We start from the raw sequence: 22,609 nt of genomic DNA, 5'->3' as shown, positions 1-22,609 counted from the left end.
TTTACCATTTTGCCTACCTTCAGCCCATGCCACTGACAACCACCCATCTGTTCTTTATATCTTTGTTTTGAAATTCGATAGGTGAGATCATGTAGTATTTGTCTTTGTCTGATTTAATTCATTTAGCATTATGCCCTCAAGATCCATCCATATTATCACAAATGGCAAGACTTCATTCTTTCTTATGGCTGAATAATGTATGTATACACACACACCACTTCATCCATTCTTCATCCATCCGTGGGTATCACTGACTCTGTGTCTTGACTATTGTAGATAATGCTGCAATGAATATGGGGATACAGCAATCTTCTTAAGTCAGTGTTTTTGTTTTCTTTGGATAAATACCCAGAAGTAAAACTCCTGGATCATATGATAGTTTTATTGTTAATTAAAAAAAAAATCAGGGGGCGCCTCCATACTGTTCTGCATAGTGAATCTACATTCCCACCAGTGGCGCACAGGGGTTTCCTTTTCCCCACGCCCTCTCCAACAGTGATTATCTCTTGTGTTTTTGGCGGGAGCCACCCCAACAGGTGCGAGGTGGCGTCTCGCTGTGGTTTTGACTTCCCTGATGACCAGTGGTGCTGAGCACTGTTTTCACGCACCCGTTGGCCTTTACCATTTGTCTTGTTTTCTAAACCCTGGAAAGAAAGCATGTTTACACCAGGACCCCAGAACCAGGATTCCATCATTCACGTTAATCTCACTCTTTCTGGAGTCATACTTCTTGTTTAAAAATCAGTAAATACCAACTTTGATGCATATCAATGTCATGCAACTTAAAAGTAGACAACATTTCCTTTGATCCAGTTGCTCCCAGATCTAGTGAACTCCACCGAACTAGACCTTGCGACATCAGAGTCTTTAGTCAAGGCAAACCTTGTTACAGAAAATTTTAATCTTCTGCATTATTATAAAACAAGGTAACAATCTGCAAAACCCAAACAAGATGACTCAGCAGGAAAGTTTAGTTCAATATGATTTTATTTAAAAATCTGCAAAGCCAAAGGAGGGATCTGATGTTTTGTTAAAACAATTTTCACAGTATATATTTCAGCCTTTTTTAGCTTTGTGTTGAATAATAACAGAAAAGGAAGTTTCTGTTCAAGACCCTCACTCCAGCACAGCACACTTAGCCAGGCGCCCAGGATCGAGTGGCTGGGCGGGTCACCCTGGCCTGAGCTCACAGTGAATCCACCCCCTCGAGTAGGGCCCCAGTTCTTCCCCAGGCACACAGACTTATTTTCACTGCTCTCCACAGGCCCTGAGAATCCTTCATCTTAAAGGTGAGAAAAGTGTGAAAGGATTCCTTAACTCATTGCCTGTAACAAACCCAGCTACTGGTTAACTCCTGACAATCACAAGTATAAAACACTTGAAATGTATAAGATGTTCCACGTTGAATGGAACAACTTAAATTTTAAAAAATTAAGTCAAGTAACATGCTTTCATGTTTTAAAACGTTACTTAATAAAACTTACTGAGACAAGATATACAGCACTTTCAGTATTTGGTATTACAAACTCCTACTGACGATAAGCTACTTGATGGTTGAAAAAAATAAAAAGGAGAAGAAACCATACGTATTGTTTTTATAAATGATGCCTGAAGGAATGTCTTGTTGTAAATTGTTACTAAGATTAAGCCTGGAAAAAAAAAAGATCTACAAAAGCAACACCCATGTTCTTTTAAATGATGAGGTAGATTTTTTCTTATGCAGCAAATGGAAGATAACCGAAAATGCATACAACTCACAAATCTTCTTTTAAAAAAAAAAACAGTTCAGGTTATAGTCACTTTCACAAATAAGACATTTATAAACCACGAGGTGGAGAGGTCATACTCAGGGAAGCTCCACACTTTATGTGTTACTCGGAGATTCAATAATCAGTCTTGGATCAATTAACTCTCTCCAAAGAACGGTTATCTGAGGAAAAACAGAAAATATTCAGTTTAGAGACGTCATTTTGAGGTCATATGAATTTTAGTCAGTTAAAAACTTCAATTTCCATTTGCAAAGAATGCTTGAGGACTGGAGGTAATTTGAGTCCCAGTAAATTCAGTTCAACTAAGGTAGAAGGCCTTGTTTACCTAGAACACAGCTAAATTTTATATTAAACATATTTCATCTTTCTTTGATTTAGAGCATGGGCTGGGGCCGGGTGGTACCAGCTGGTTACCAAGGGGTCAGAAGGATTTGCCCAACCAGTCTCTATGGACAGGCAGTCTGCAGACTTCTTGGGAGGCAGATACGGCCCAGAGGGTTATCACTAGGCTGCTGATGCCCTTTCATTCAGCTCTATGGTTCTTTTCCTGTGCTGCCTAAAAACAGAGGAGTTATTTCACATCTTACCAAGAGAAAGCAAAGCTAATGAAGGCCATCTGGATGAATAATGAGAGCCATCTAGTGTCCAAAAACGTAATTACAGGCCCTACTTCAGGCCTCCAAGAGGAAAGCCTCCAACATTTAATTTTCCAGTGTAGTTTCCAAGAATACATTTCAACAAAAAAGTGGGGCTGCATATATTGCAAATAAAGAAGTACGGGATACGGGGCCAAATCTGCAGGGCCTACCACAGACCCTAAAAATGTGCTTTTGGAGTAAATCCCTGAGTGTCATCTATCCTAAAGACAAAGCAAAACATACAGTCTGGTTAGGGTTTCCACAAGTTTATATTTCAGATAAAACGTGACTTTGCAATACTAAAACTTCAGAATAATATCATAACATTTCAAATATAAACACCTTAAGAAGCGGTTTCTTAAATATAAATTCTATTCACTTCAATGCTACCATACTCTAATGAGGCAGCCATTCCAGCATCTCTGGAAGTCTGGCTGCCAACAAAGCTCTAAACCATATACTTCCTAAAATGGCAATTTAAGGACTTAAACAAAATCAGAAGACAGATTCATCATTGCACGTCATTCTTCAAAATTATCTGCACTGTTCTAAGTCAGAATCATGGTAACTCTTGGGAGGTAGTAGTGACTGTAAGGAGACGTGGTGGAGACGTCTGGAGACCCCCCCCCCAAGGCTGGGACCCTCTCTGATTTTATGCAGGCAATGCAGGAAGCTGCAGTGTCACCTTCCAGCCCACCAGCAGCCAGTCAAGTGAAAGGACGGCCCAGCAATCCCGAAAAGAGAAGCACGCCTACCCTCTTCTCCTGCGTCACCGCGTACTCCACTACCTCAGCTCCATTTTCGTTGTGATAAACCAAATCAAATTTCCCAGGTTCTTTCATGGCTGAAACCAGACGGTAGGAAGGAGAGACAATAAGTCATTTCCCAGTAGTGAAAAAGTTCCTCTACAGGGAGTTCATATCATTAGAAAAACCACCACAAACGAAGTGTCCCTTGACGTGGAGGCTGGTGCACACAGGAAAGCATGGAGTGCTCAGTGACAGGAGATGCTGTGAAGCCTGTGTCAGCAGACGGGCTTCTCAGGCACTCGTCAGTGACCATCCTCCCTTCACAGAAAAGAAGGGAGCTGATACACTAGCACTAGCAATCCCAGAAAAGCATGTGTAACCACAAGATAATCCCCACCCCCCCAGAACTGGTTTGTTTCAACAAGAGAAGGTAATGTGAATTCTGCAAAATTCTTGTATCTTGCTGTGTCCGCAGAAATTATACATGCTTCCTTGGTAACACAGCAGTCTTCATTTTATATGGTAGGGTGGGGCTATAAAAATGACCACACAAGCTGAAATCATGCAAAACAATCTTAACCAATGGGGAAACTTATGACTGTCTCATGATCTTCAAAATTTGTCAGAACATTCAAACCTTTACTGTATAGGGAAATGAAAACACAGTAAAACTGCTATTTATGTAGGATACTGACCTAATTTAAAACAGAAAAAATGTGAATTAGAGAATGCTCTGTGTCCACACATATCCCGGGTGGTTTGATCAGCGCTCGCCCACTTGCCGTCTGACCACAGTGCAGAGCGAGGATCTTTTCCATGCCTGGCACAGCTGTCACACTCCCTTCTGTTTGGGTCCACTTCCAGCAAGTTATCCTTTGAGTTTTGAATGTTATGAGATAGATCTGAGAGTTTCTTTTTCACAGCTTTGTTCATTTTTTTGCTGATGTAATTTCTAGGACATCCTTATTCCTTTCATCATGACCACTTTCCTCACTGATGTCAAGAAGTTCACAGAAAGCTCAAAGTCAGCATTTCCACAGTGAGCTATTTCTTCTATGATTTCACTTAAATTCAATTTGGATGTTACTTTTAGCATTATCACTTTTTGTTTCTTTGTCATGCTTTCATTTTTGTTGGCCAAGTCCCTATTTCAATTCCCCACTTTTGTAAAGTGACACGTGGGTTTATCACTGAGACCAGGAGGCACCACGACACACACTGGGCTATGGTGTGGGGACTGGGTAACACGCGCCGCGACCCACCGCCAAACAGTGAAAGAGGCAAGGCGACGGGTCACTGATCGCAATGGGCACCGTGACTGGGCAGTGATCCGTGGGCTGGGGAGCTGGTGGTACTTCACACATTCACTCACAGCTAACAGGGGCTTCCCTGGGGGTCCAGTGGCTAAGACGCCACACTCGCAATGCAGGGAGCCCAGGTGTGACCCCTGGTCAGCTAACTAGATCCCACACGCTACAACTGAAGATCCTGCAACTTAGATCTACAACTAAGACCTAGTGCAGTCAAAGAAATAAACAAATATTTTTAAAAAGAAGAGTTAATATACCAGTGTCACTGGAGACTGTTCTATGTAACAAAACCATGGAAACTGAAATTCATTAGAACTATGAAAAGTGAAGACTACCTGTATTTCTGCTACAAAACAGATCAAGTGTTCCTTGATGCTCCCCAAAACAAAAGTTCTAATTGGATATCATCACTGTCAATCACCTGACAAGAAGTGATCAGGCTGTGTCCACAGAATTTGACCACGGACAAACCTCTGTCCAACATTCCTAAGGAGGATTTCTTCAAATGAAATCTAACCAGAAGAGAGCTGGAAAACCAGTGTAAGGTTTTTTGTTTGGGTTTTTTCTGGGTGCCCTCACACCTTGCAGGATCTTAGTTCCCCAACCAGGGATTGAGCCCCAGTAGAGAAAGCGTCAGACCCTAACCACTGGACCACCAGGGAATCCCCTGAAAAATCTTTTTGAATGATTCTTACATACTACAGTCTTGACTCTTTTACTATCTTATTTAAACATGAACAGAAAATAATTAATTACTTGCAGTCTGCTAAAGAAAAAGGGATCGCCTCTAATCTCTGGCCAGGGACCCCTGCAAACACAACCCAAGTTAAGCCATACACAATAAAAGCCCTGTTATTCCAGGGTTTCAGAACCAAAAATGGGTGGGGTGATTCAGGCATAAAGCAGGGAACCATTTAAAATAATGCATGAGAGTGTGGCTACACTTATATTTCTGACATTTTATTTTGATTTAACACAGAGAAGTACATTCATTTGCCAACCTTTTCAAACAGAGCTAGTAGGTCTTATGAGTCACTGACTGGAGCTGTCTTTCTTTTATAAACTTTATCCCTAATGCATATATGCGATTTCCAGTTTTTGAGTTTTGAGGGGTTTTGTTTGGTTTTCTGGTCATGCCGCACAGCATGGAGGATCTTAGTTCTCCCACCAGGGATCAAACCCACACGCTCTGCACTGGGAGCATGGAGGCTTAACCACCCAACTGCCAGGAAAAGTCCCGAGGTTTTTTGTTTTTGTTTTTTAAGTGGACGCAAGAATATAAAATTAGCAACACAATTTAAGTGCAGAATCTTCTCAGATTTTTATCAAATTCCTCCCAAACTCTTATAGCTAACCCATCACATGTAATTCAAAAGCAAAATTTTCATCAACAATCCTGAGTCACCATTCAATTTAAGTTTCATAGACAATTTTTTTTTGCCATCAATTTTCATTAATTTATGTAATTTTATTAAATTAAATGGTTACAATAATAAGAACAACGTGCCTAACAGTTTGGGGAACAAACCCAACAACTCTCAGCAGACACGAAACCCCACTAGCCGAAGCGCCGCGCGGCCCACCCCCAGGCCCTCTGCGCGGACGGAGGCAGCAGAGGGCACCATAACCAGGGTGGCCAAGGAAGACAGCGGCTCCTGCGCATAGAAGCTATTCAGAAACCAGTGCGGAGGTGAATAGCCTACGCTTTCAAATATCTTTCTAGAAGACTCACCAGGTAAGGATGAAAGAATTTCTATGTCTACTTGCTGGGTCTCCGGGTTATGGCTTAATATTCTTCCTTCCTTTCAAAAATAAAAGTCCAAGTCAAAAATCAACATGTGAAGTATGATGAATGTGCTAAAACATCTTAAAAATAGTTAAGATGGTGAGTTTTATGTGAATTTTATTTCAACAAAAAAATTTTTAAATAAGTCAACATGTATTTGAAACGTAACTCCCACAGCAGGCCACATTTCTCGTCTAAATCATCCCTGGTGCAGGCGCTACACGGCTAGGAACAGCCCTAGAGCCCACAGCCTCTAGTTATCCAAACTAGCCTGCCCGCCAACCCCGAGGAGACCCGGATGGAAGCGCCTCACTCCTGCCCCCGCCTCCCGGCCACAGCCAGCTGCTGGCACCTGGACTCCTGCCTGGCGTGGCATTCTCCTTTCTCTTGGGAAATGTAAATAATAAATTCCTCTCTTCAGTAGCACTGACTCTGCTGTGTTATCACTCAGTCACCTCCATAAATTAAAATCCCATGGATACATATTAGACAGGGTCGGGGCGGGGGGTTGGGGAGACTACATTCTTTGAAGATAGCTTTGACTTTTAAAGACAAGCTTAATGAATAAAGCTAATGATCTAGCTGGATAACAGCATTTGACATCAAAGCAAAAAAGTAACACTGATTTTCACTCTTGAAATGGTTTGGAAAGCAACTTCAAAAAAGTCCTAAAAATACTGGAAACAAAGTAGCAAACAGCTTTCCAAAATAACTCTAATGACCAACATCTATTTAATATGCATTTTAAAAATCTGTATCATCTAGAATCAATGACTGATACAGGTTGTGGGACATATAAATTCTATGTTTATTTCCATTTCCTCACATACTGCAGAATTAAATTAATCATCTGTAGTAGGGTGAAAAAACATCCTGGTCTGCCCAAGACAGGTCCATTTATGTTTCCCTTCAGTATAAATTGTCAATACAATAGTAATCCTTTTCATTTGCAAGTGTTCTGATGTAGATGATAAGTTATGTGGTCACCTATATTAAGGGACTAAGATGAAAAGACGGAAATACACAAATTACCCAGAACTAACCAACCAAATCTCTCCGTGAACTGATTCTTCTTCTAGCCTGCTTTTGAACAAAGATTCTTAACACGATTTTAAAAGACTTCCAAGGTATCAATTCAGATTGATTCACCGTTGTACCTTATCTATATTACTATGTTAACATTATCGATTATTTCCTTTAAAAATGGACTTACATTCTGAATCGCACATCAAAATAAGAAAGTATGCATTTTAACAAGATTTTAACAAAATTTTGAATGGGTAAGAAAGGGAAGAAAACATGTAATTCTATAATCCCACTGAGTCACACTTTTGCTGAACTGTGATGAAGTTCATATGACAGTATGAAGTCCCACACAAATATTAAATGAGGAAATTCCAAGGATAATATGTGTGAATTACCTGTGGTCAACTGGTAAGGCAAAAGAAACCATATTAGATCATAGGAACCAATAGGAATGCTGGGCTGGATGAAGCACAAGCTGGAATCAAGACTGCCAGGAGAAATATCAATAACCTCATATACGCAGATGACACCACCCTTATGGCAGAAAGTAAAGAGGAACTAAAGAGCCTCCTGATGAAAGTGAAAGAGGAGAGTGAAAAAGTTGGCTTAAACTCAACATTCAGAAAACGAAGATCATGGCATCTGGTCTCATCACTTCATGGCAAATAGATGGGGAAACAATGGCCAATAGATAGGGAAACAATGTTTTCTTGGGCTCCAAAATCACTGCAGATGGTGACTGCAGCCATGAAATTAAAAGACGCTTGCTCCTTGGAAGAAAAGCTATGACCAACCTAGACAGCATATTAAAAAGCAGAGACATTACTTTGCTGTCAAAGGTCCATCTAGTCAAAGCTGTGGTTTTTCCAGTAGTCACGTATGGATGTGAGAGTTAGACTATAAAGAAAGCTGAGCACCAAAGAATTGATGCTTTTGAACTGTGGTGTTGGAGAAGACTCTTTCTTGAGAGTCCCTTGGACTGTAAGATCCAACCACTCCATCCTAAAGGAAATCAGTCCTAAATATTTATTGCAACTCCAATACTTTGGCCACCTGATGCGAAGAACTGACTCATTGGAAAAGACCCTGATGCTGGGAAAGATTGAAGGCAGAAGAAGGGGACAAGAGAGGATGAAATGGTTGGATGGCATCACCGACTCAAGGGACATGAGTTTGAGCAAGATCCAGGAGCTGATGATGGACAGGGAAGCCCTGGCATGCTGCAGTCCATGCATGGGATTGCAGAGTCGGACACGACTGAGGCATTGAACTGACTGAACCAATAGGAATTCATAAATATACGAAATAGATTCCCATGCCGAAAATAATCAAATTTTCTGGCTGAGTCTGTGCGTGCGTGCTCACCCGGCAGGCTCCGCTGTCCACAGGATTCTCCAGGCAAGAATACCGGAGTGGATTTCCATTTCCTACTCCAGGGGATCTTCCCGACCCAGGGATTGAACCCATATTACCTGCATCTCCTACACTGGCAGATAGATTCTTTACCACTGAGCCATCTGGGAAGCCCTTTCTGACTAAGAGCTATTTTATTTCCTTTCAAAGATGAGGATCATGGGGAGGGATACTCAAATAACTTTGTGTATCTAAGCTGATTAGAAAAAACTGAGTAAAAAAAAAAATTTGTTATTCTCATTCTATATTCCTCCTGGGTATTAAGAAAAGTAACACTGGGAGACTTCAAAGTGATATTATTAAAAAGTTTACATTTTGATAATATTTTTATTTTCTACTTTATGGCACTGTTTACTCCGTAAAAATCTGTTATCTGTAATTAGCAGTATCAAACATGATTTTAGCTTCTTTAATGTACTGACATTTGATTATTTGTAAATAAAGACCCTTACCTTGTAGTCAGAGACATCAGGAGAATAATTGGATGTTAGTTCCAAAAGCTAAAAAAGAAGAAAAAAACTCACAAATACAGATACCCCGTGTTTCCTTTTCCTTACTCCTGAGAAAACAAAGCATGCCATGTTTGGGTGCTTACTCCACCACTCAGGAAGCCCTACCAAGGGCCTGTAGCAAAGCAGGGGTTCAAGTAGGAAAGGTTCTTTGGGGGGTTTTGGGAGGTTTGGAGGTGACATGTAGAGCCTTTTTTTATTGAGCACTTGCTGTGTTCCAGACATCAGGCTGAGCCATTTTTATTCACTCGGAAAATAATTACTGGGCACCTACTACATGCTTGGCAAGAGAACATGAAAGATAATGATTCAGGAAGAGTTTTTATAAATATAAATTAGTTTAATAATTCATTAAATTTTATTAACATAAATTATATTAATTTATAAATACAAATGTAATCTAATGTGCTAATGAATAAGTTTATTGGGAAGACGAATAAACTCTTTTGTTGTTAACTGTTGTTGTTTTTTAAATATATACCTTAAATGCAATCTTTTCTCCGACTTGAGGGGCAGCTGCTAACAGTGGTAAGAGACTGTAGTCCTTCTTTTGTGTCTCTATGGGATTCTGAAAAACAGTATTAGTCATGAGATTTTGTTACTGGTGAGAAAACGTGAACCCCGACATCAACTCCAGACACACAACACGAGGAAAGGGGAAGACATGAGCTCACAGTAATACTTACCTGGATGATGGTAGATGAGTTTGTCACCATTTCATTCAACTGCTGTTGCTTCTGATAGTCGGCGTTTCTATTTAAAACATAGGGAACAGCATGCCCTCGTCCTCGACCTCTCCCCCGCATACCCCGGCCCCTCGCTCCCTTCCAGGAAAGAAGGTCCTCTCCTCTACCCCAACCTCTTCCCAAACTGGCGGGGAGAGTCACGTTGGGAGGAGGACAGAGGACTGTTTGGGTCCGACTGCCACTGTTTGGGTCCGACTGCTTCCATCCAGCGGTGTTTGGAGCCTGTGATGATGGCCCTGGACAATTTCTTCCCACAAAAAGGCCTACAGTTTTTAAGAACTCTGCAGTACACTCTGGGGTGCTTTTTGGCATCACGCATTGATCGTCTGACTCTGAACTAGAGTCTGAACTAGATGATGATGTTCTGGAGGTCTTGCCCTTGACAGGGACAGAAGTAAAACCAGTTTTTGGAGCCACTTTGTTTGCAGCTGTGGTTTTCACAGAGGATCCCTCCTTTGACACGTCAGTCGAGATTTTCTCTGAGGAATGTCTGACCTCCAAGATGACGTTGCTGAGACCATCACTGGTTGATTCGTGGTAAGACTCAGACTCTGAGGAGGAATCAGGACTGTCTTTTGTACGGACGACCATGCCACCTTTCCTTTTGGCTTTCACAAGGCTGTTTCTAGCAGGAAGAGCTTTAGGGCTGCACTTCTGGATGGTCCACTCTTTCACAGACTGTGCTTTAGAAGACTTGGGAGTCTTGGCATGTTTTTTATATTCACGTTTCTCCTTTTTCTTTGGCAGTTTTTTTTCAGTCTCTCCATCATCAACCTCCACTGCATCACACATGGCTTTGTTTTTCCTCTTGTTTTTTTTACTCACACTCTGGTCTGTGGTGGCTTTCGGTTCTAAATCCAAGGTCTTCTCACTGTTATTGTTCTCATGCCTCTTCCAATGCTTCTTTGAATTTCTGTAATCTAGTTCAGTTTCTTCATCTTCGTCCAACTTAAATGCCCGCTTCTTTGCTTTTCTAGGTGATAAACGAATACTATCCCCATTACTAACTGTTACAGGACTCTCAGCAATTCCTCTCTCTTCTAATTTAACTCTGTTAAAAGAACAAGAGAGAAAGCTTTAGTAATTCATAAGCATGTCTCCAGGACATAGTTATACTCTAACATGACTACATCAGGCAATGAAAAAAAGGTCAAATCACTTCAAGATAAAAGGCTCTTTTTAACAAAATGATCTATGGTGTCACTTATGGTCAACTTTCAAATAACTAGTTTTATTTATTGATCATCTACTGCATCCTAACATTAGATTTTCTTTCATCTAAACACCATCATGAAGTAGGTTTCTTTTCATTTTAAAACTGATCACAAAATTACAGTTCATACAAGTAACTGCCCAGGATCCACAGCCAGTAAGTCACAGAAATGTAACTCAAGCTTGTTTGTCTAATCCCAAAGTTCACAACCTTTCCACTATGTTATGTGCCTACCCTAAATGGTGACAATGCTGATTACCCGTTGTGTTTTTAGTTGTAAGCTATTTTTTTAAATCAGATTTCATTCTTATTTTGTTTGAATTTAGGAAAACACTGAACATGTTTTAAACTGTACTGACAGCCATTATAAAATTCTATAACATTTGGTGATTATTAATTTCATGTATCAACCTGGCTTCCCTGGATAGCTCAGTCAGTAAAGAATCTGCCTGCAATGCAGGAGACCCCGATTCAATTCCTGGGTCAGGAAGATCCCCTAGAGAAGGGATAGGCTACCCACTCCAGTATTCCTGGGGTTCCCTCTTGGCTCAGCTGGTAAAGTATCCACCTGCAATGTGGGAGAACTGGGTTCAATCCCTGGGTTGGAAAGATCTGCTGGAGAAGGGAACAGGTATCCACTTCAGTATTCTGGCCTAGAGAATTACATGAACTATATATAGTCCATGGGGTTGCAAAGAGTCAGACATGACTGAGTGACTTTCACTTTCAATCTGACCCTATTGACCCCAGATTGGTCAATAGGCCCTGGGGTACCCAGATATTTGGTTAAACACTGTTCTGGGTGTGTGTGGAGGGGTGTTTCAGAATGAGATTAACATCTGAATTTGTACACTAAATAGACTGACTGCCTTTGTGAGCATGTGTGTGTGCTAAGTCGCTTCAGTCGTGCCCAACCCTTCGTGACCCTACAGACTGTAGCCCACCAGGCTGCTATGTCCATGGGATTCTCCAGGCAAGAATACTGGAATGGGTTGCTGTGCCCTCCTCCAGGGGATCTTCCCAGCCTAGGGATCGAACTCCCATCTCTAAGTCTCCTGCACTGGGAGGCGGATTCTTCACCACCAGTGCCACTGGGAAGCCCGCCTTTGTGAGCAGACGCTCCCAATATGAATGGGACTCAGAATAAAAGGCTGAGCAAGAGGAATTGCCACCCCCTGCCTATCTTTCAGCTGGGACATCAGAAGAATGTCTCTTCGTTTAGACTAGGAATCAGACTGAAATATACCATCAGCTTTCCTGGTTCTCAGGCCTTTGCACTTGGGCTGGAACTTTATCATCAGCTTTCCCCGGTTTCCAGATTGCCAACTGCAGATCTTGGGACTTCTCAGTTTCCATAATCTCATGAGCCAAGTCCTTACTGAAAACCTCATTTCTACATCTACAGCTCATGTCTGTGTCAGCTCGTATTGTTTCTGTTTCTCTGGAGAACTCTAATACACAGTTCACCCAACAGCACTTTACTGTAGTAAAGGAATTCTGTTCCTCCATGGACTGGCGACAGTTAATTCTAATATGCACAGCCAGAGTGACAGAAACCTCAGTGAGCGTCACCAATGTCAAGCACACAGTGGGTGTTTAAAAATGCCTGCTAAAAACAAACATTATTCTTTCAATATATTTACATACAGCTATACCTTTCATCAAGTACTTTTAGTGACCAGGGAACAATGCAGACAATCATATTTGAAAATAAAGTACAACCAGTGAGTAATAAAATAGATTATAAGCATTCTTTATATTTTTGAAGGTACATTAATCCTATGGATTTATCTCAATGTGGTAGTTGAAAAAAATCCTCCGTTATTCTTCAGAATGCACAAATATACAGACACATACACATAAAGATAAAATAAAAGCTACTGACACCAGAAGGAGGACACAGAGAGAAATAAAACTCTGAAATAGCAGGGACTTACATAATAAAAACTCATTGCCTGCTGTTCTCAGCTGTGGACGTCAGCACCTAGCAGCAAGGAAGTAACCCTTAAACTGGCAAAAGCTAGTCTGGCATACTGTGAATCTAAGAACAACTGAGGAACTTGACGGATACGGAACTTTCCATCACATCTTTGATCGATTTGTTTTCACTTGTAGCAATGCAATGATTCAGGTTTGAATTCTGAGATGATAATTAGTACCAAACTTTTCATCACACTTTGAAAATAGATGCAGGAAGTCCACGCACCTATGGACACCTTATCTTTGACAAAGGAGGCAAAAAAACATATCATGGAGAAAACACAATCTCGTCAACAAGTGGTGCTGGGAAAGTGGTCAACTACATGTAAAAGAGTGAAACGAGAACACTTTCTGACACCACACACAAAAATAAGCTCAAAATGGATTAAGGACCTAAATGTAAGACCAGAAACTATAAAACTCTTACAGGAAAACATAGGCAGAACGCTCTATGACATAAATCACAGCAAGATGCTACATGACCCACCTCCTGGAGTAATGGAAAGAAAAACAAAAATGAACACATGGGACCCAGTTGAACTTAAAAGCTTTTGCACAACAAAGGAAACTATAAGCAAGGTGAAAAGACAGACCTCAGAGTGGGAGAAAATAACAGCAAATGAAACAACTGACAAAGAATTAATCTCCAAAATATACACGCAGCTCATGCAGCTCAATACCAGAAAAACAAACAACCCAATCAAAAAGTGGGCAGAAGACCTAAACAGACATCTCTCCAAAGAAGCCACACAGATGGCCAACGGACACGTGAAAAGGTGCTCAGCATCGCTCATTATCAGAGAAATGCGAATCAAAACCACAGTGAGGTATCATCTCAGACCGGTCAGAATGGCCATCATCAAAAAGTCTACAAACAATAAACGCTGGAGAGGATATGGAGAAAAGGGAATGCTCTTACATCACTGGTGGGAATGCAAACTGGTACAGCCACTATGGAGAACAGTGTGGAGATTCCTTAAAAAAAACTAGGAATACAACTGCCATACGACCCAGTAATCCCACTGCTGAGGATACAACCCGAGGAAACCAGAAGTGAAAGAGACACGTGTATCCCAGTGTTCATCGCAGCACCATTTACAATAGCCAGGACATGGAAAAACCTAGATGTCCACTGGCAGATGAGTGGATAAGGAAGCTGTCATACATACCGCAGTGGAATATCACTCAGCTATAAAAAGGAACACATCTGAGTCAGTTCAAATGAGGTGGATGAACTCGGAGCCTATTATACAAAGTGAAGTAAGTCAGAAAGAGAAAGACAAATACCGTATATTAACGTATATATATGGAATTTAGAAAGACGCTACCAACGATCCTACATGCAGGGCAGCAAAGGAGACACAGATGTAAAGAACAGACTTTTGGACTCAGTGGGAGAAAGAGAGGGTGGGATATTTGAGAGAACAGCACTGAAACATATACATTACCGTATGTAAAATAGATGCCCAGTGCAAGTTCGATGCGTGAAGCAGGGCACGCAAAGCCAGTGCTCTGGGACAACCCAGAGGGTAGGGTGGGGAGAGAGGTGGGAGGGGGGTTCAAGGTGGAGGGGGACAAATGTACGGGACACATGTATGGGACACATGTATACCTGTGGCCAATTTAAACTGATGTATGGCAAAAACCGTCATAATACTGTAACTATCCTCCAATTAAAATAAATAAGTAAATGAAAAGAAAACAGATGTAAGACTTTCTGTTCAGTCACTGCGGCTCATTAATTCACTGAAACTCCACACGTGCTGTATCCACTGCAGGCAGGACCCCTGGCTTTCAGAGGAGCCTTCCAGAGCAGCTTGAGCGTCCCCTCACCCATTCCCAAGACCAAGGATCTGTGGGTACTCAACCTGTGACTGCTGCAGACTTGCTATCTGCTGCTACTGAAGATAATTTCAGTTTGGAACAAAGATTGAGAAACTAAATGCCAGCCAGGGAACGAGAAACGGCTCACTTGCCTGCTACCCTTCTTATTAGGGTGGGCACTTTTCTGGCAATGCTCTTCATTTCTCCACTTGGATCACAGACAACAAATGTAACTGTCCGCTTACAAACAGAAGTGAATGAAGCTGTCCTTTTACAAAGAAAAGTGAACGACCTGTATAATTACCAGTGAAAACAGACTACCTGTATAGTTACCTGTCTTTGATTCCAAGAAATTTTTAAGACAGACTCCCTGTTCACTAAACTCTTTGCCAGGCAAACTGGGTAAAACGTATTAAAATGTAAGGGATTCCCTTTAAATCTGCAAGTTCACTCTGAGGATTCTATCATATATAAATAAAGACATGACCATGTGTACTGCCCGACACCTCCCCACTCCCCCCAGTCATTGCCTGCCAAGGCCAAAGGGACTGAATTCAAATCTTCTTCTGCCTTCGGTTAAGTTTAAAATATCATTATTTCAACTTTTCTCATCTGTGAAAATGAGGGTAATAACTATAGTACTCAATGAGCTACCATATATGTTTACAGCAGTGCTGGGCTAAGAGCAAGAGCTATCTAAATGTCAGCTTTAATTTTTGTTAATACAATGAATGTATTAATAAAATGAATGTCTTCTGGGGACAGGAGTTGGTGGGTTTTTAGTGAACTTGTCCCATCAAATGGAGGTGAATTCAAAAAAGTGGGTGTACGCAGGAATCTGCAATCTCTTGGGGTTCCATCTGTCCCCGGCATCACCACCTACAGAGAAGTCTGTCATCTGAGCAAGGGCACACAGTTAATGAGTCGTAGAGCCAAAATTTGAATCCAGAGCTCTGAATCCAGACCCTGATCTCTTAATCACTCTGCTGTCTTATCTTTCACACAATATTGAACAGAGGTAATCCACATATTCTTGGCATAAATACAGACCTGTACAACTTTTTCGGAGGCCAACCTGACAGTACTCATCAAATTTTAACATTTGACCAAACAGCACCCCTTCTAGGAATGATCTTACTGAGTCATTGCTCACGTACACAAAGATACAGAAGAACATCCACCACAGCAGTATGTCCAGGGAAAACCCGAGGGCATTAGACAAGCACGCGCCTCGATATGACAGACAAGAGCACCCGGCGTTCTATACTCCTCGAACCATCAGCATGCCACAAAATGAGATTTGGCATCAAGAGACCCAGAGCTGCACAAGGAGCAGCAGCCTTAATGGCAAGGGCCTTCTCTGGCATCCAAGATTTCCGGAAACCAGACTGCTCTCAGTCTGGCTCAAACACTGTCTTCTTCACGCTCACTGCCAGCCTCACAGACATGTCAGAGGGGCTTGGCTGGCCATCCAAGGAGCTACTGATCACAGCAATATGAAATGAGAACTCGTCTCTAACGTTCTGTATTTAATAATAAGCATCAAATGTCACAGGGTCAAAGAGTGACAGAGGAGAGAAGGCACTTTGTTTCCTCACAGAATGACTCTTCAACAGAGAGATCTCACCTCACCTGGTCACAGGCAGGTGCCTGTGAAGCTCTCTTCAGGGAGTATAATAGGCTAAATCGTGTCCCCTTAAAATTCTTCTGTGAAGCCCTAACCCAGAGTACTCTAAAGTGACTGTATTTAGAGACAGAGCCTTTGAAGAGGTAATAAAATTAAGGTAAGGCCGTTAGAGTGGGCCCTAGTCCACTGTGACTGGTGTCCTGATGAGAGAGAAAATTTGGACACATAAGGAGACATCAGGTCATGTGCCTTTTTGTGACAACAGAGAAAAGGTCATGTGAAGACACAGCAAGAGAAATACCCACGAGCCAAGGACAGGGGCCTCAGTAAAAACCAAAACTTGCCAACATCTTAATCTTTTCAGGCTCCAGAATAGTGAGAGAGAACTTTCGGTTGCTTAAGCCTGTGGTATTTCATCAGAGCGGCCCTCGCAGACTAACGGGGCTCCAGGCCAACGGGAGTGCATCCTCTTCCCAGGGGAGATGGAGACCGCCTTCAGGAGGCCACTGTCAGCAGCCTGGGGGCAGAGGAGTCAGCTTCTGGGGGTTCAAAAGAAAGGGCTGTGAGGAAGTGACCGCAGCAGACAAGTGTGGAGATGCTCTTGAGCCTCCAGGCTTATTTCTCATGATTCCCACAACCAGGCCCCATGTTCCCTCATGAGAATTCTCTAAGCACTCCTGGCAATCCCAACAAAGCCCTTCTGCTGGTCAAATTCACCAAGTTAATATTGCTTCCGTCTCCACAGCTATACAGGGCCATCCAACATTTCCCCACCTACCCTTCAGTTACTGCTGAATTCCCTGATCATTCGTGTTCCATAATGATCTCTCCTTTCTCAACCATCTATCTGCACTTAGCAGCAAAACGTGGAATAATTATCCAGTCCACATGACACAAGATAATATACAGAAACATAAAACTAGTTCGCTCTACTCCAAAAATATTAGGTACCGTTGAGAAAAGAGATTGTTTTCTTCTGTAGCTCTGAAGAAAAGTGAGTCTGTCTGAGGAAGATAAGCAAATGACTGGGGACATGAAACCACAAAAACATACAGGACTTTTCCAAATTCAACTTTTTCCTAAGGTCTGCCCCATTTACCACTGAAGCCAGCTGCAGAGATATTTCTTGACACATGCAACTGTGCATTTGGTGTTTAGGAAGAATTCTGCCTGCCATTGGTGCTGTACTTATTTCCTACAGGAGCTTTCATAGTTTGCTTTTGACATTGCTAACTTCATTATAAAGAGTTTAATTTTCAGATGCTTCATTAAATGAAGTACAACCGCAATTAGCTATCAGCAAGTTATTAATTCATGAAGCAGGAGAGAGATCAGAAAGCAAACGTAACAGGAGAGGATGCATTATTTGTAATAAACAGTCCCTGAATTGCAAAGAGAATAGAATTAATAAAAAAGAAAAACACTTTTTTTGAAACCTGGACTATTTCAAATTGTCATTGGAAATAAACATTATTAGTAAATCATAGTATTCCTGCTTTTATAAGAAAGACAGAAAGATACAAACATGCACTCAAAGATACAGCAACTATTCCAAATTACATTCCCTGATGCTATGAAAAAATCGTATGAATCTGACATACTCTGGGAAAACAAATATTCAACATTCAACAAAGAGCAAGCACAAGGAAGTAGCCTGGTTCACAACTCTAATTTTTTTTCACTGTAAATGAAGCTTTTAATAAGAAGCCTTGATTTTGTACATACAAAATTAATACACAGAAATCACTTGCATTCCTATATACTAACAATGAAAAATCAGAAAGAGAAATTAAGGAATCAATTCCATTTACTACTGCAACAAAAATAATGAAATACCTAGGAATATACCTGCCTAAGGAGATAAAAGGAAACTGCAAGACACCGATGAAGAAATCGAAGATGACACAGACAGATGGCGAGACGCTCCGTGCCCCTAGACTGGGGGGTGAGCACTGCGAAAGCGCCTGCACTACAAATGCAACCTACAGACGCAGTGTGGGCCCTAGTAAACTACAAATGGCAATCTCCACAGAACTAGAACAAAAGTCTTACAATTCACACGGAAACACAGACGATCCCAGGTAACCAAACAATCTTGAGAAGAAGAATGGAGCTGGAGGAATCAACCTTCCCGACTTCAGACTATCCTACAAATTTACAGTCATCAAGACAGTTTGGAACTGGCACAAAAACAGGAATATAGACCAATGGAACAACATAGAAAGCCCAGAAACAAACCCAGGCACCTATGGGTACCTTGTTTTTGACAAAAGAGGCAAGAATATACAATGGGGCAAAGACAGTCTTTTCAATAAGTGCTGCTGGGAAAACTGGACAGCTACATGTAAAAGAGTGAAATTACAACACCATACACAAAGATAAACTCAAAACAGATTAAAAACCTAAATGTAAGACCAGAAACTATAAAACCCTTAGAGGAAAACACAGGCAGAATACTCTATGACATATATCACAGCAAGATCCTATATGACCAACCTCTTGGAGTAATGGAAAGAAAAACAAAAATAAACAAATGGGACCTAATTAAACTTAAATGTTTTTTCACAGCAAAGGAAACTATAAACAGGGTGAAAACTCAATGCTCAGAATGGGAGAAAATAATAGCAAATGAAACAACAAAGGATTAATTTCTAAAATATACAAGCAACTCATAAATCAATACCAGAAAAACAAACAACCCAATCAAAAAGTGGGCAAAAGACCTAAACAGACATCTCTCCAAAGAAGCCACACATAAACATGTGAAAAGATGCTCAGCATTGCTCATTATTAGAGAAATGCAAATCAAAACTACAATGAGGTATCATCTCACACTGGTCAGAATGGCCATCATCAAAAAATCTACAAACAATAAATGCTGGAGAGGGTGTGGAGAAGAGAGAAACCTCTTGAACTGTTGGTGGGAATATAAACTGATAACAGCCACTATGGAAGATGGTATGGAGAGTCCTTTAAAAACTAGGAATAAAACCACCATATGACCCAGCAATCCCATCACTAGGCATATACCCTGAGGAAACCAAAACTGAAACAGACCCATGTATCCCGATATTCACTGCAGCACTATTTACAAGAGCTAGGACATGGAAGCTCCCTAGATGTTCATCTGCATACACACAATGGACTATTACTCAGCCATAGAAAGGAACGCATTTGAGTCAGTTCTAAAGAGATGGATGAACTAGAGCCTATTATAGAGTGAAGTAAGTCAGAAAGAGAAAAACAAATATATATGAACGCAAATATATGGAATCTAGAAAGATGCTACTGATGAACCTATCTGCAGGGCAGCAGTGAAGATGCAGATATAAAGAGCAGACTTACGGACACGTCGGGTTGGGGAAGAAGGAGAGGGTGGGAGGCACGAAGAGAGGAGCATGGAAACATACACTCTACCATATGTAACACACCCAGCCAGGGGGAATTTGCTGTATGACAGGGAACTCAAACTGGGGCTCTGTAACAACCTAGAGGGGTGAGATGGGAGAGTGAGGTGGAGGAGGATTCAAGAGGGAGGGGACATAGGTATACCTATTGCCGATTCATGTTGATGTTTGGCAGAAAGCAACATAATATTGTAAAGCAATCATCCTTCAAAATAAATAAATCTAACATTAAAAAAAAAGAAGCCCTAAATAAATCATTCCAATATATGAATCCAAACTGAAACTGTTAGGGGAAGAACACTGATTGAAACCGCCCACCCTGGCCAGGCACCATAGTAACTATTTGCATGAGTTGTTTTAGGACAGGAGGTCCTGGTAAGGAACATGGAACTAATAAGCCTCCTGATGAAAGTGAAAGAGGAGAGTGGAAAAGTTAGCTTAAAGCTCAACATTCAGAAAACGAAGATCATAGCTTCTGGTCCCATCACTTCATGGGAAATAGATGGGTAAACAGTGGAAATAGTGTCAGACTTTATTTTGGGGCTCCAAAATCACTGCAGATGGTGACTGCAGCCATGAAATTAAGACGCTTACTCCTTGGAAGGAAAGTTATGACCAACCTAGACAGCATATTCAAAAGCAGAGATATTACTTTGCCAACAAAGGTCCATCTAGTCAAGGCTATGGTTTTTCAGTGGTCATGTATGGATGTGAGTGTTGGACTGTGAAGAAAGCTGAGCGCCGAAGAATTGATGCTCTTGAACTGTGGTGTTGGAGAAGACTCTTGAGAGTCCCTTAGACTGCAAGGAGATCCAACCAGTCCCTCCTAAAGGAGATCAGTCCTGGGTGTTCATTGGAAGGACTGATGCTGAAGCTGAAACTCCAATACTTTGGCCACCTCACGCGAAGAGTTGACTCAATGGAAAAGACCCTGATGCCGGGAGGGATTGTGGGCAGGAGGAGAAGGGGACAACAGAGGATGAGATGGCTGGATGGCATCACCAACTCGATGGACATGAGTTTAAGTGAACTCCGGGAGTTGATGATGGACAGGGAGGCCTGGTGTGCTGTGATTCATGGGGTCGCATAGAGTCAGACACAACTGAGCAACTAAACTGAACCAGAAGAGTTTGGGAAAGGTCAAAAGGAGACACCACCTGTCCGCCCACCTCCCAGAATCCTTCTCTCTGGCACCCTTCTTGGCTGAACAAGCCTGCACCATCAGGAAGGACTCTGAATGATTGGCTAAGGACAACCCAGAAACTAATCCCATCACCATAAAACTGCAAGCCGTGAGACAAAAATGTTCTCCTGGGTTCCCTTACCCTACTGCTCTCCACCGGGTGCCCTTTCCCAATAAAATCTCTTGCTTTGTCAGCACACGTGTCTCCTTGGACAATTCATTTCCTACTGTTAGACAAGAGCCCAGTTTTGGGCCCTGGAAGGGGGTCCCTCTTCCTGTAACAAAACGACTGTCTTACCATTTTACTGAGACATATGAGCCACAAGTGAGCAATTTACACAACTGCACCTTCACACTCATCTCAGTGCCATTTTTTTTTTTTTAATTTCCAAAAGAATATTTAAAACTTTGGTTTCCCAATTCAAAGCCAAAAGATCCCAAACACCTATTTAACTGAACCCAAATGAGACAGAGAACTAGGCCCGCAGGCGGTATGGCAGGCGCTCCGAGACCGGAGAAACCGCACCTGGGGAAGAAGACACGCCTGTTGGTGTCTACTCGGGGCCGCGAGCCGCCAGGGCAAGGCCGAGTCCGAGGCAGGCCCGCGCCGCGCACCTAACAACGGTGCCCGGCGGAGCAAGCGCTCGGCAAACCGAGGCTGGAAGAGACGCGGGCCCTGCCCAGACAGCAGGCCGGGGCTTTTCCATGTTCGGTCCCCCACCCTGACTAGACCGGCCAGAGGCCCCCGGGTTCACAGAAGAGCCGCTCGTCAGCCCCCCGCCAGCCGGCCCCTCAGCCCCGCGGCCTCCGGAGCCGGCGGCGCCCCGGCGTGCGCAGGCGCGCGCCCGGCCCCGCCGCGCCGCCCCGCCCGCGCACCTGAGGCAGTCGTTGTCTCGTACCAGGCGCGCGCTCTCGGCGGGGGGCAAGAGCGCCCCCTCCAAGTAGAGGCCCAGGAGGGCCCCGGAACTGAAGCCGAAGCGCTGGCGGATCAGACTGATGAGGTCTGTGACGACTCGGCATCCGTTCAGGTCGATGAGAAGCCAGAAAGACGTGCAGTGCGGGGCGCCGGGCGGCGGGTAATCGAATTGAAGCCGTAGCCTAACCGTCTCGGAGGCTGCCATCTTGCTCGATGCGCAACGGAAGCCGAGAGACTCGACCGGGCGACCGAGAGGCGTGCTCGGGGCCCGCCCCCGGGAGCCTATGAACGAGTGCCCCCTATTGGTGGGAGTGGCTGCGACAGAACTCTGAAGGGCAACGCGGAGCGGAGTAGATTCCATTCAGTTCAGGGCAGGACGGCGGAAGAGGATAACAGATAGGCGTTTATTCCTTTTCTCCTGAGCACTAGGTAGGGTCCGAATTTAGTCAACTGTCTAGACAAACACTGCTGAGCAGTGCTCTTTTTCTAAGATATTTGCTCATATACGTAAAA

The 22,609-nt window shown here is 42.6% G+C and overlaps 1 protein-coding gene across 6 annotated transcripts; it reads right to left on the bottom strand.

Moving 5' to 3' along the window:
• Positions 1-969: 969 nt before the first annotated feature.
• COIL (coilin) lies at positions 970-22,325 on the bottom strand. Of its 6 annotated transcripts, none has more exons than XM_086360881.1 (7): positions 22,057-22,325; positions 9,887-10,997; positions 9,682-9,768; positions 9,144-9,191; positions 6,199-6,268; positions 3,163-3,251; positions 970-1,930 (listed from the first exon to the last, which is right to left on the bottom strand). In XM_086360881.1, the coding sequence occupies exons 1-7, from the start codon at positions 22,299-22,301 to the stop codon at positions 1,865-1,867; spliced, it is 1,716 nt and encodes a 571-aa protein (XP_086217007.1). In that variant the 5' UTR covers positions 22,302-22,325; the 3' UTR covers positions 970-1,864. The 6 variants fall into 6 exon arrangements, with proteins under 6 accessions (XP_086217007.1, XP_086217009.1, XP_086217010.1 ...); XM_086360883.1 differs by having other exon boundaries at positions 22,080-22,325; XM_086360884.1 differs by lacking the exon at positions 22,057-22,325 and adding an exon at positions 21,707-22,035.
• Between the last annotated feature and the right edge of the window lie 284 nt (positions 22,326-22,609).

The sequence above is a fragment of the Bos grunniens genome, chromosome 19, assembly GCF_055505025.1.
Source record: "Bos grunniens cultivar Pamir isolate PY7600 chromosome 19, Bosgru_T2T1.0, whole genome shotgun sequence".
In the NCBI taxonomy this organism is placed as follows: Eukaryota; Metazoa; Chordata; class Mammalia; order Artiodactyla; family Bovidae; genus Bos; species Bos grunniens.
The sequence above is the reverse complement of the archived record's forward strand: the minus strand, read 5'-3'. Positions and strand labels throughout refer to the sequence as shown.

Coding starts and splice junctions, on each gene's coding strand:
- COIL (XM_086360881.1), bottom strand. CDS start 22,301: ATGGCAGCCTCCGAGACGGTTAGGCTACGGCTTCAATTCGATTACCCG. Junction 10,998..22,056: donor CGAGACAACGACTGCCTCAG/GTGCGCGGGCGG, acceptor TTCTTTTAACAG/AGTTAAATTAGAAGAGAGAG. Junction 9,192..9,681: donor GAGAAAAGATTGCATTTAAG/GTATATATTTAA, acceptor CTTCTTTTTTAG/CTTTTGGAACTAACATCCAA.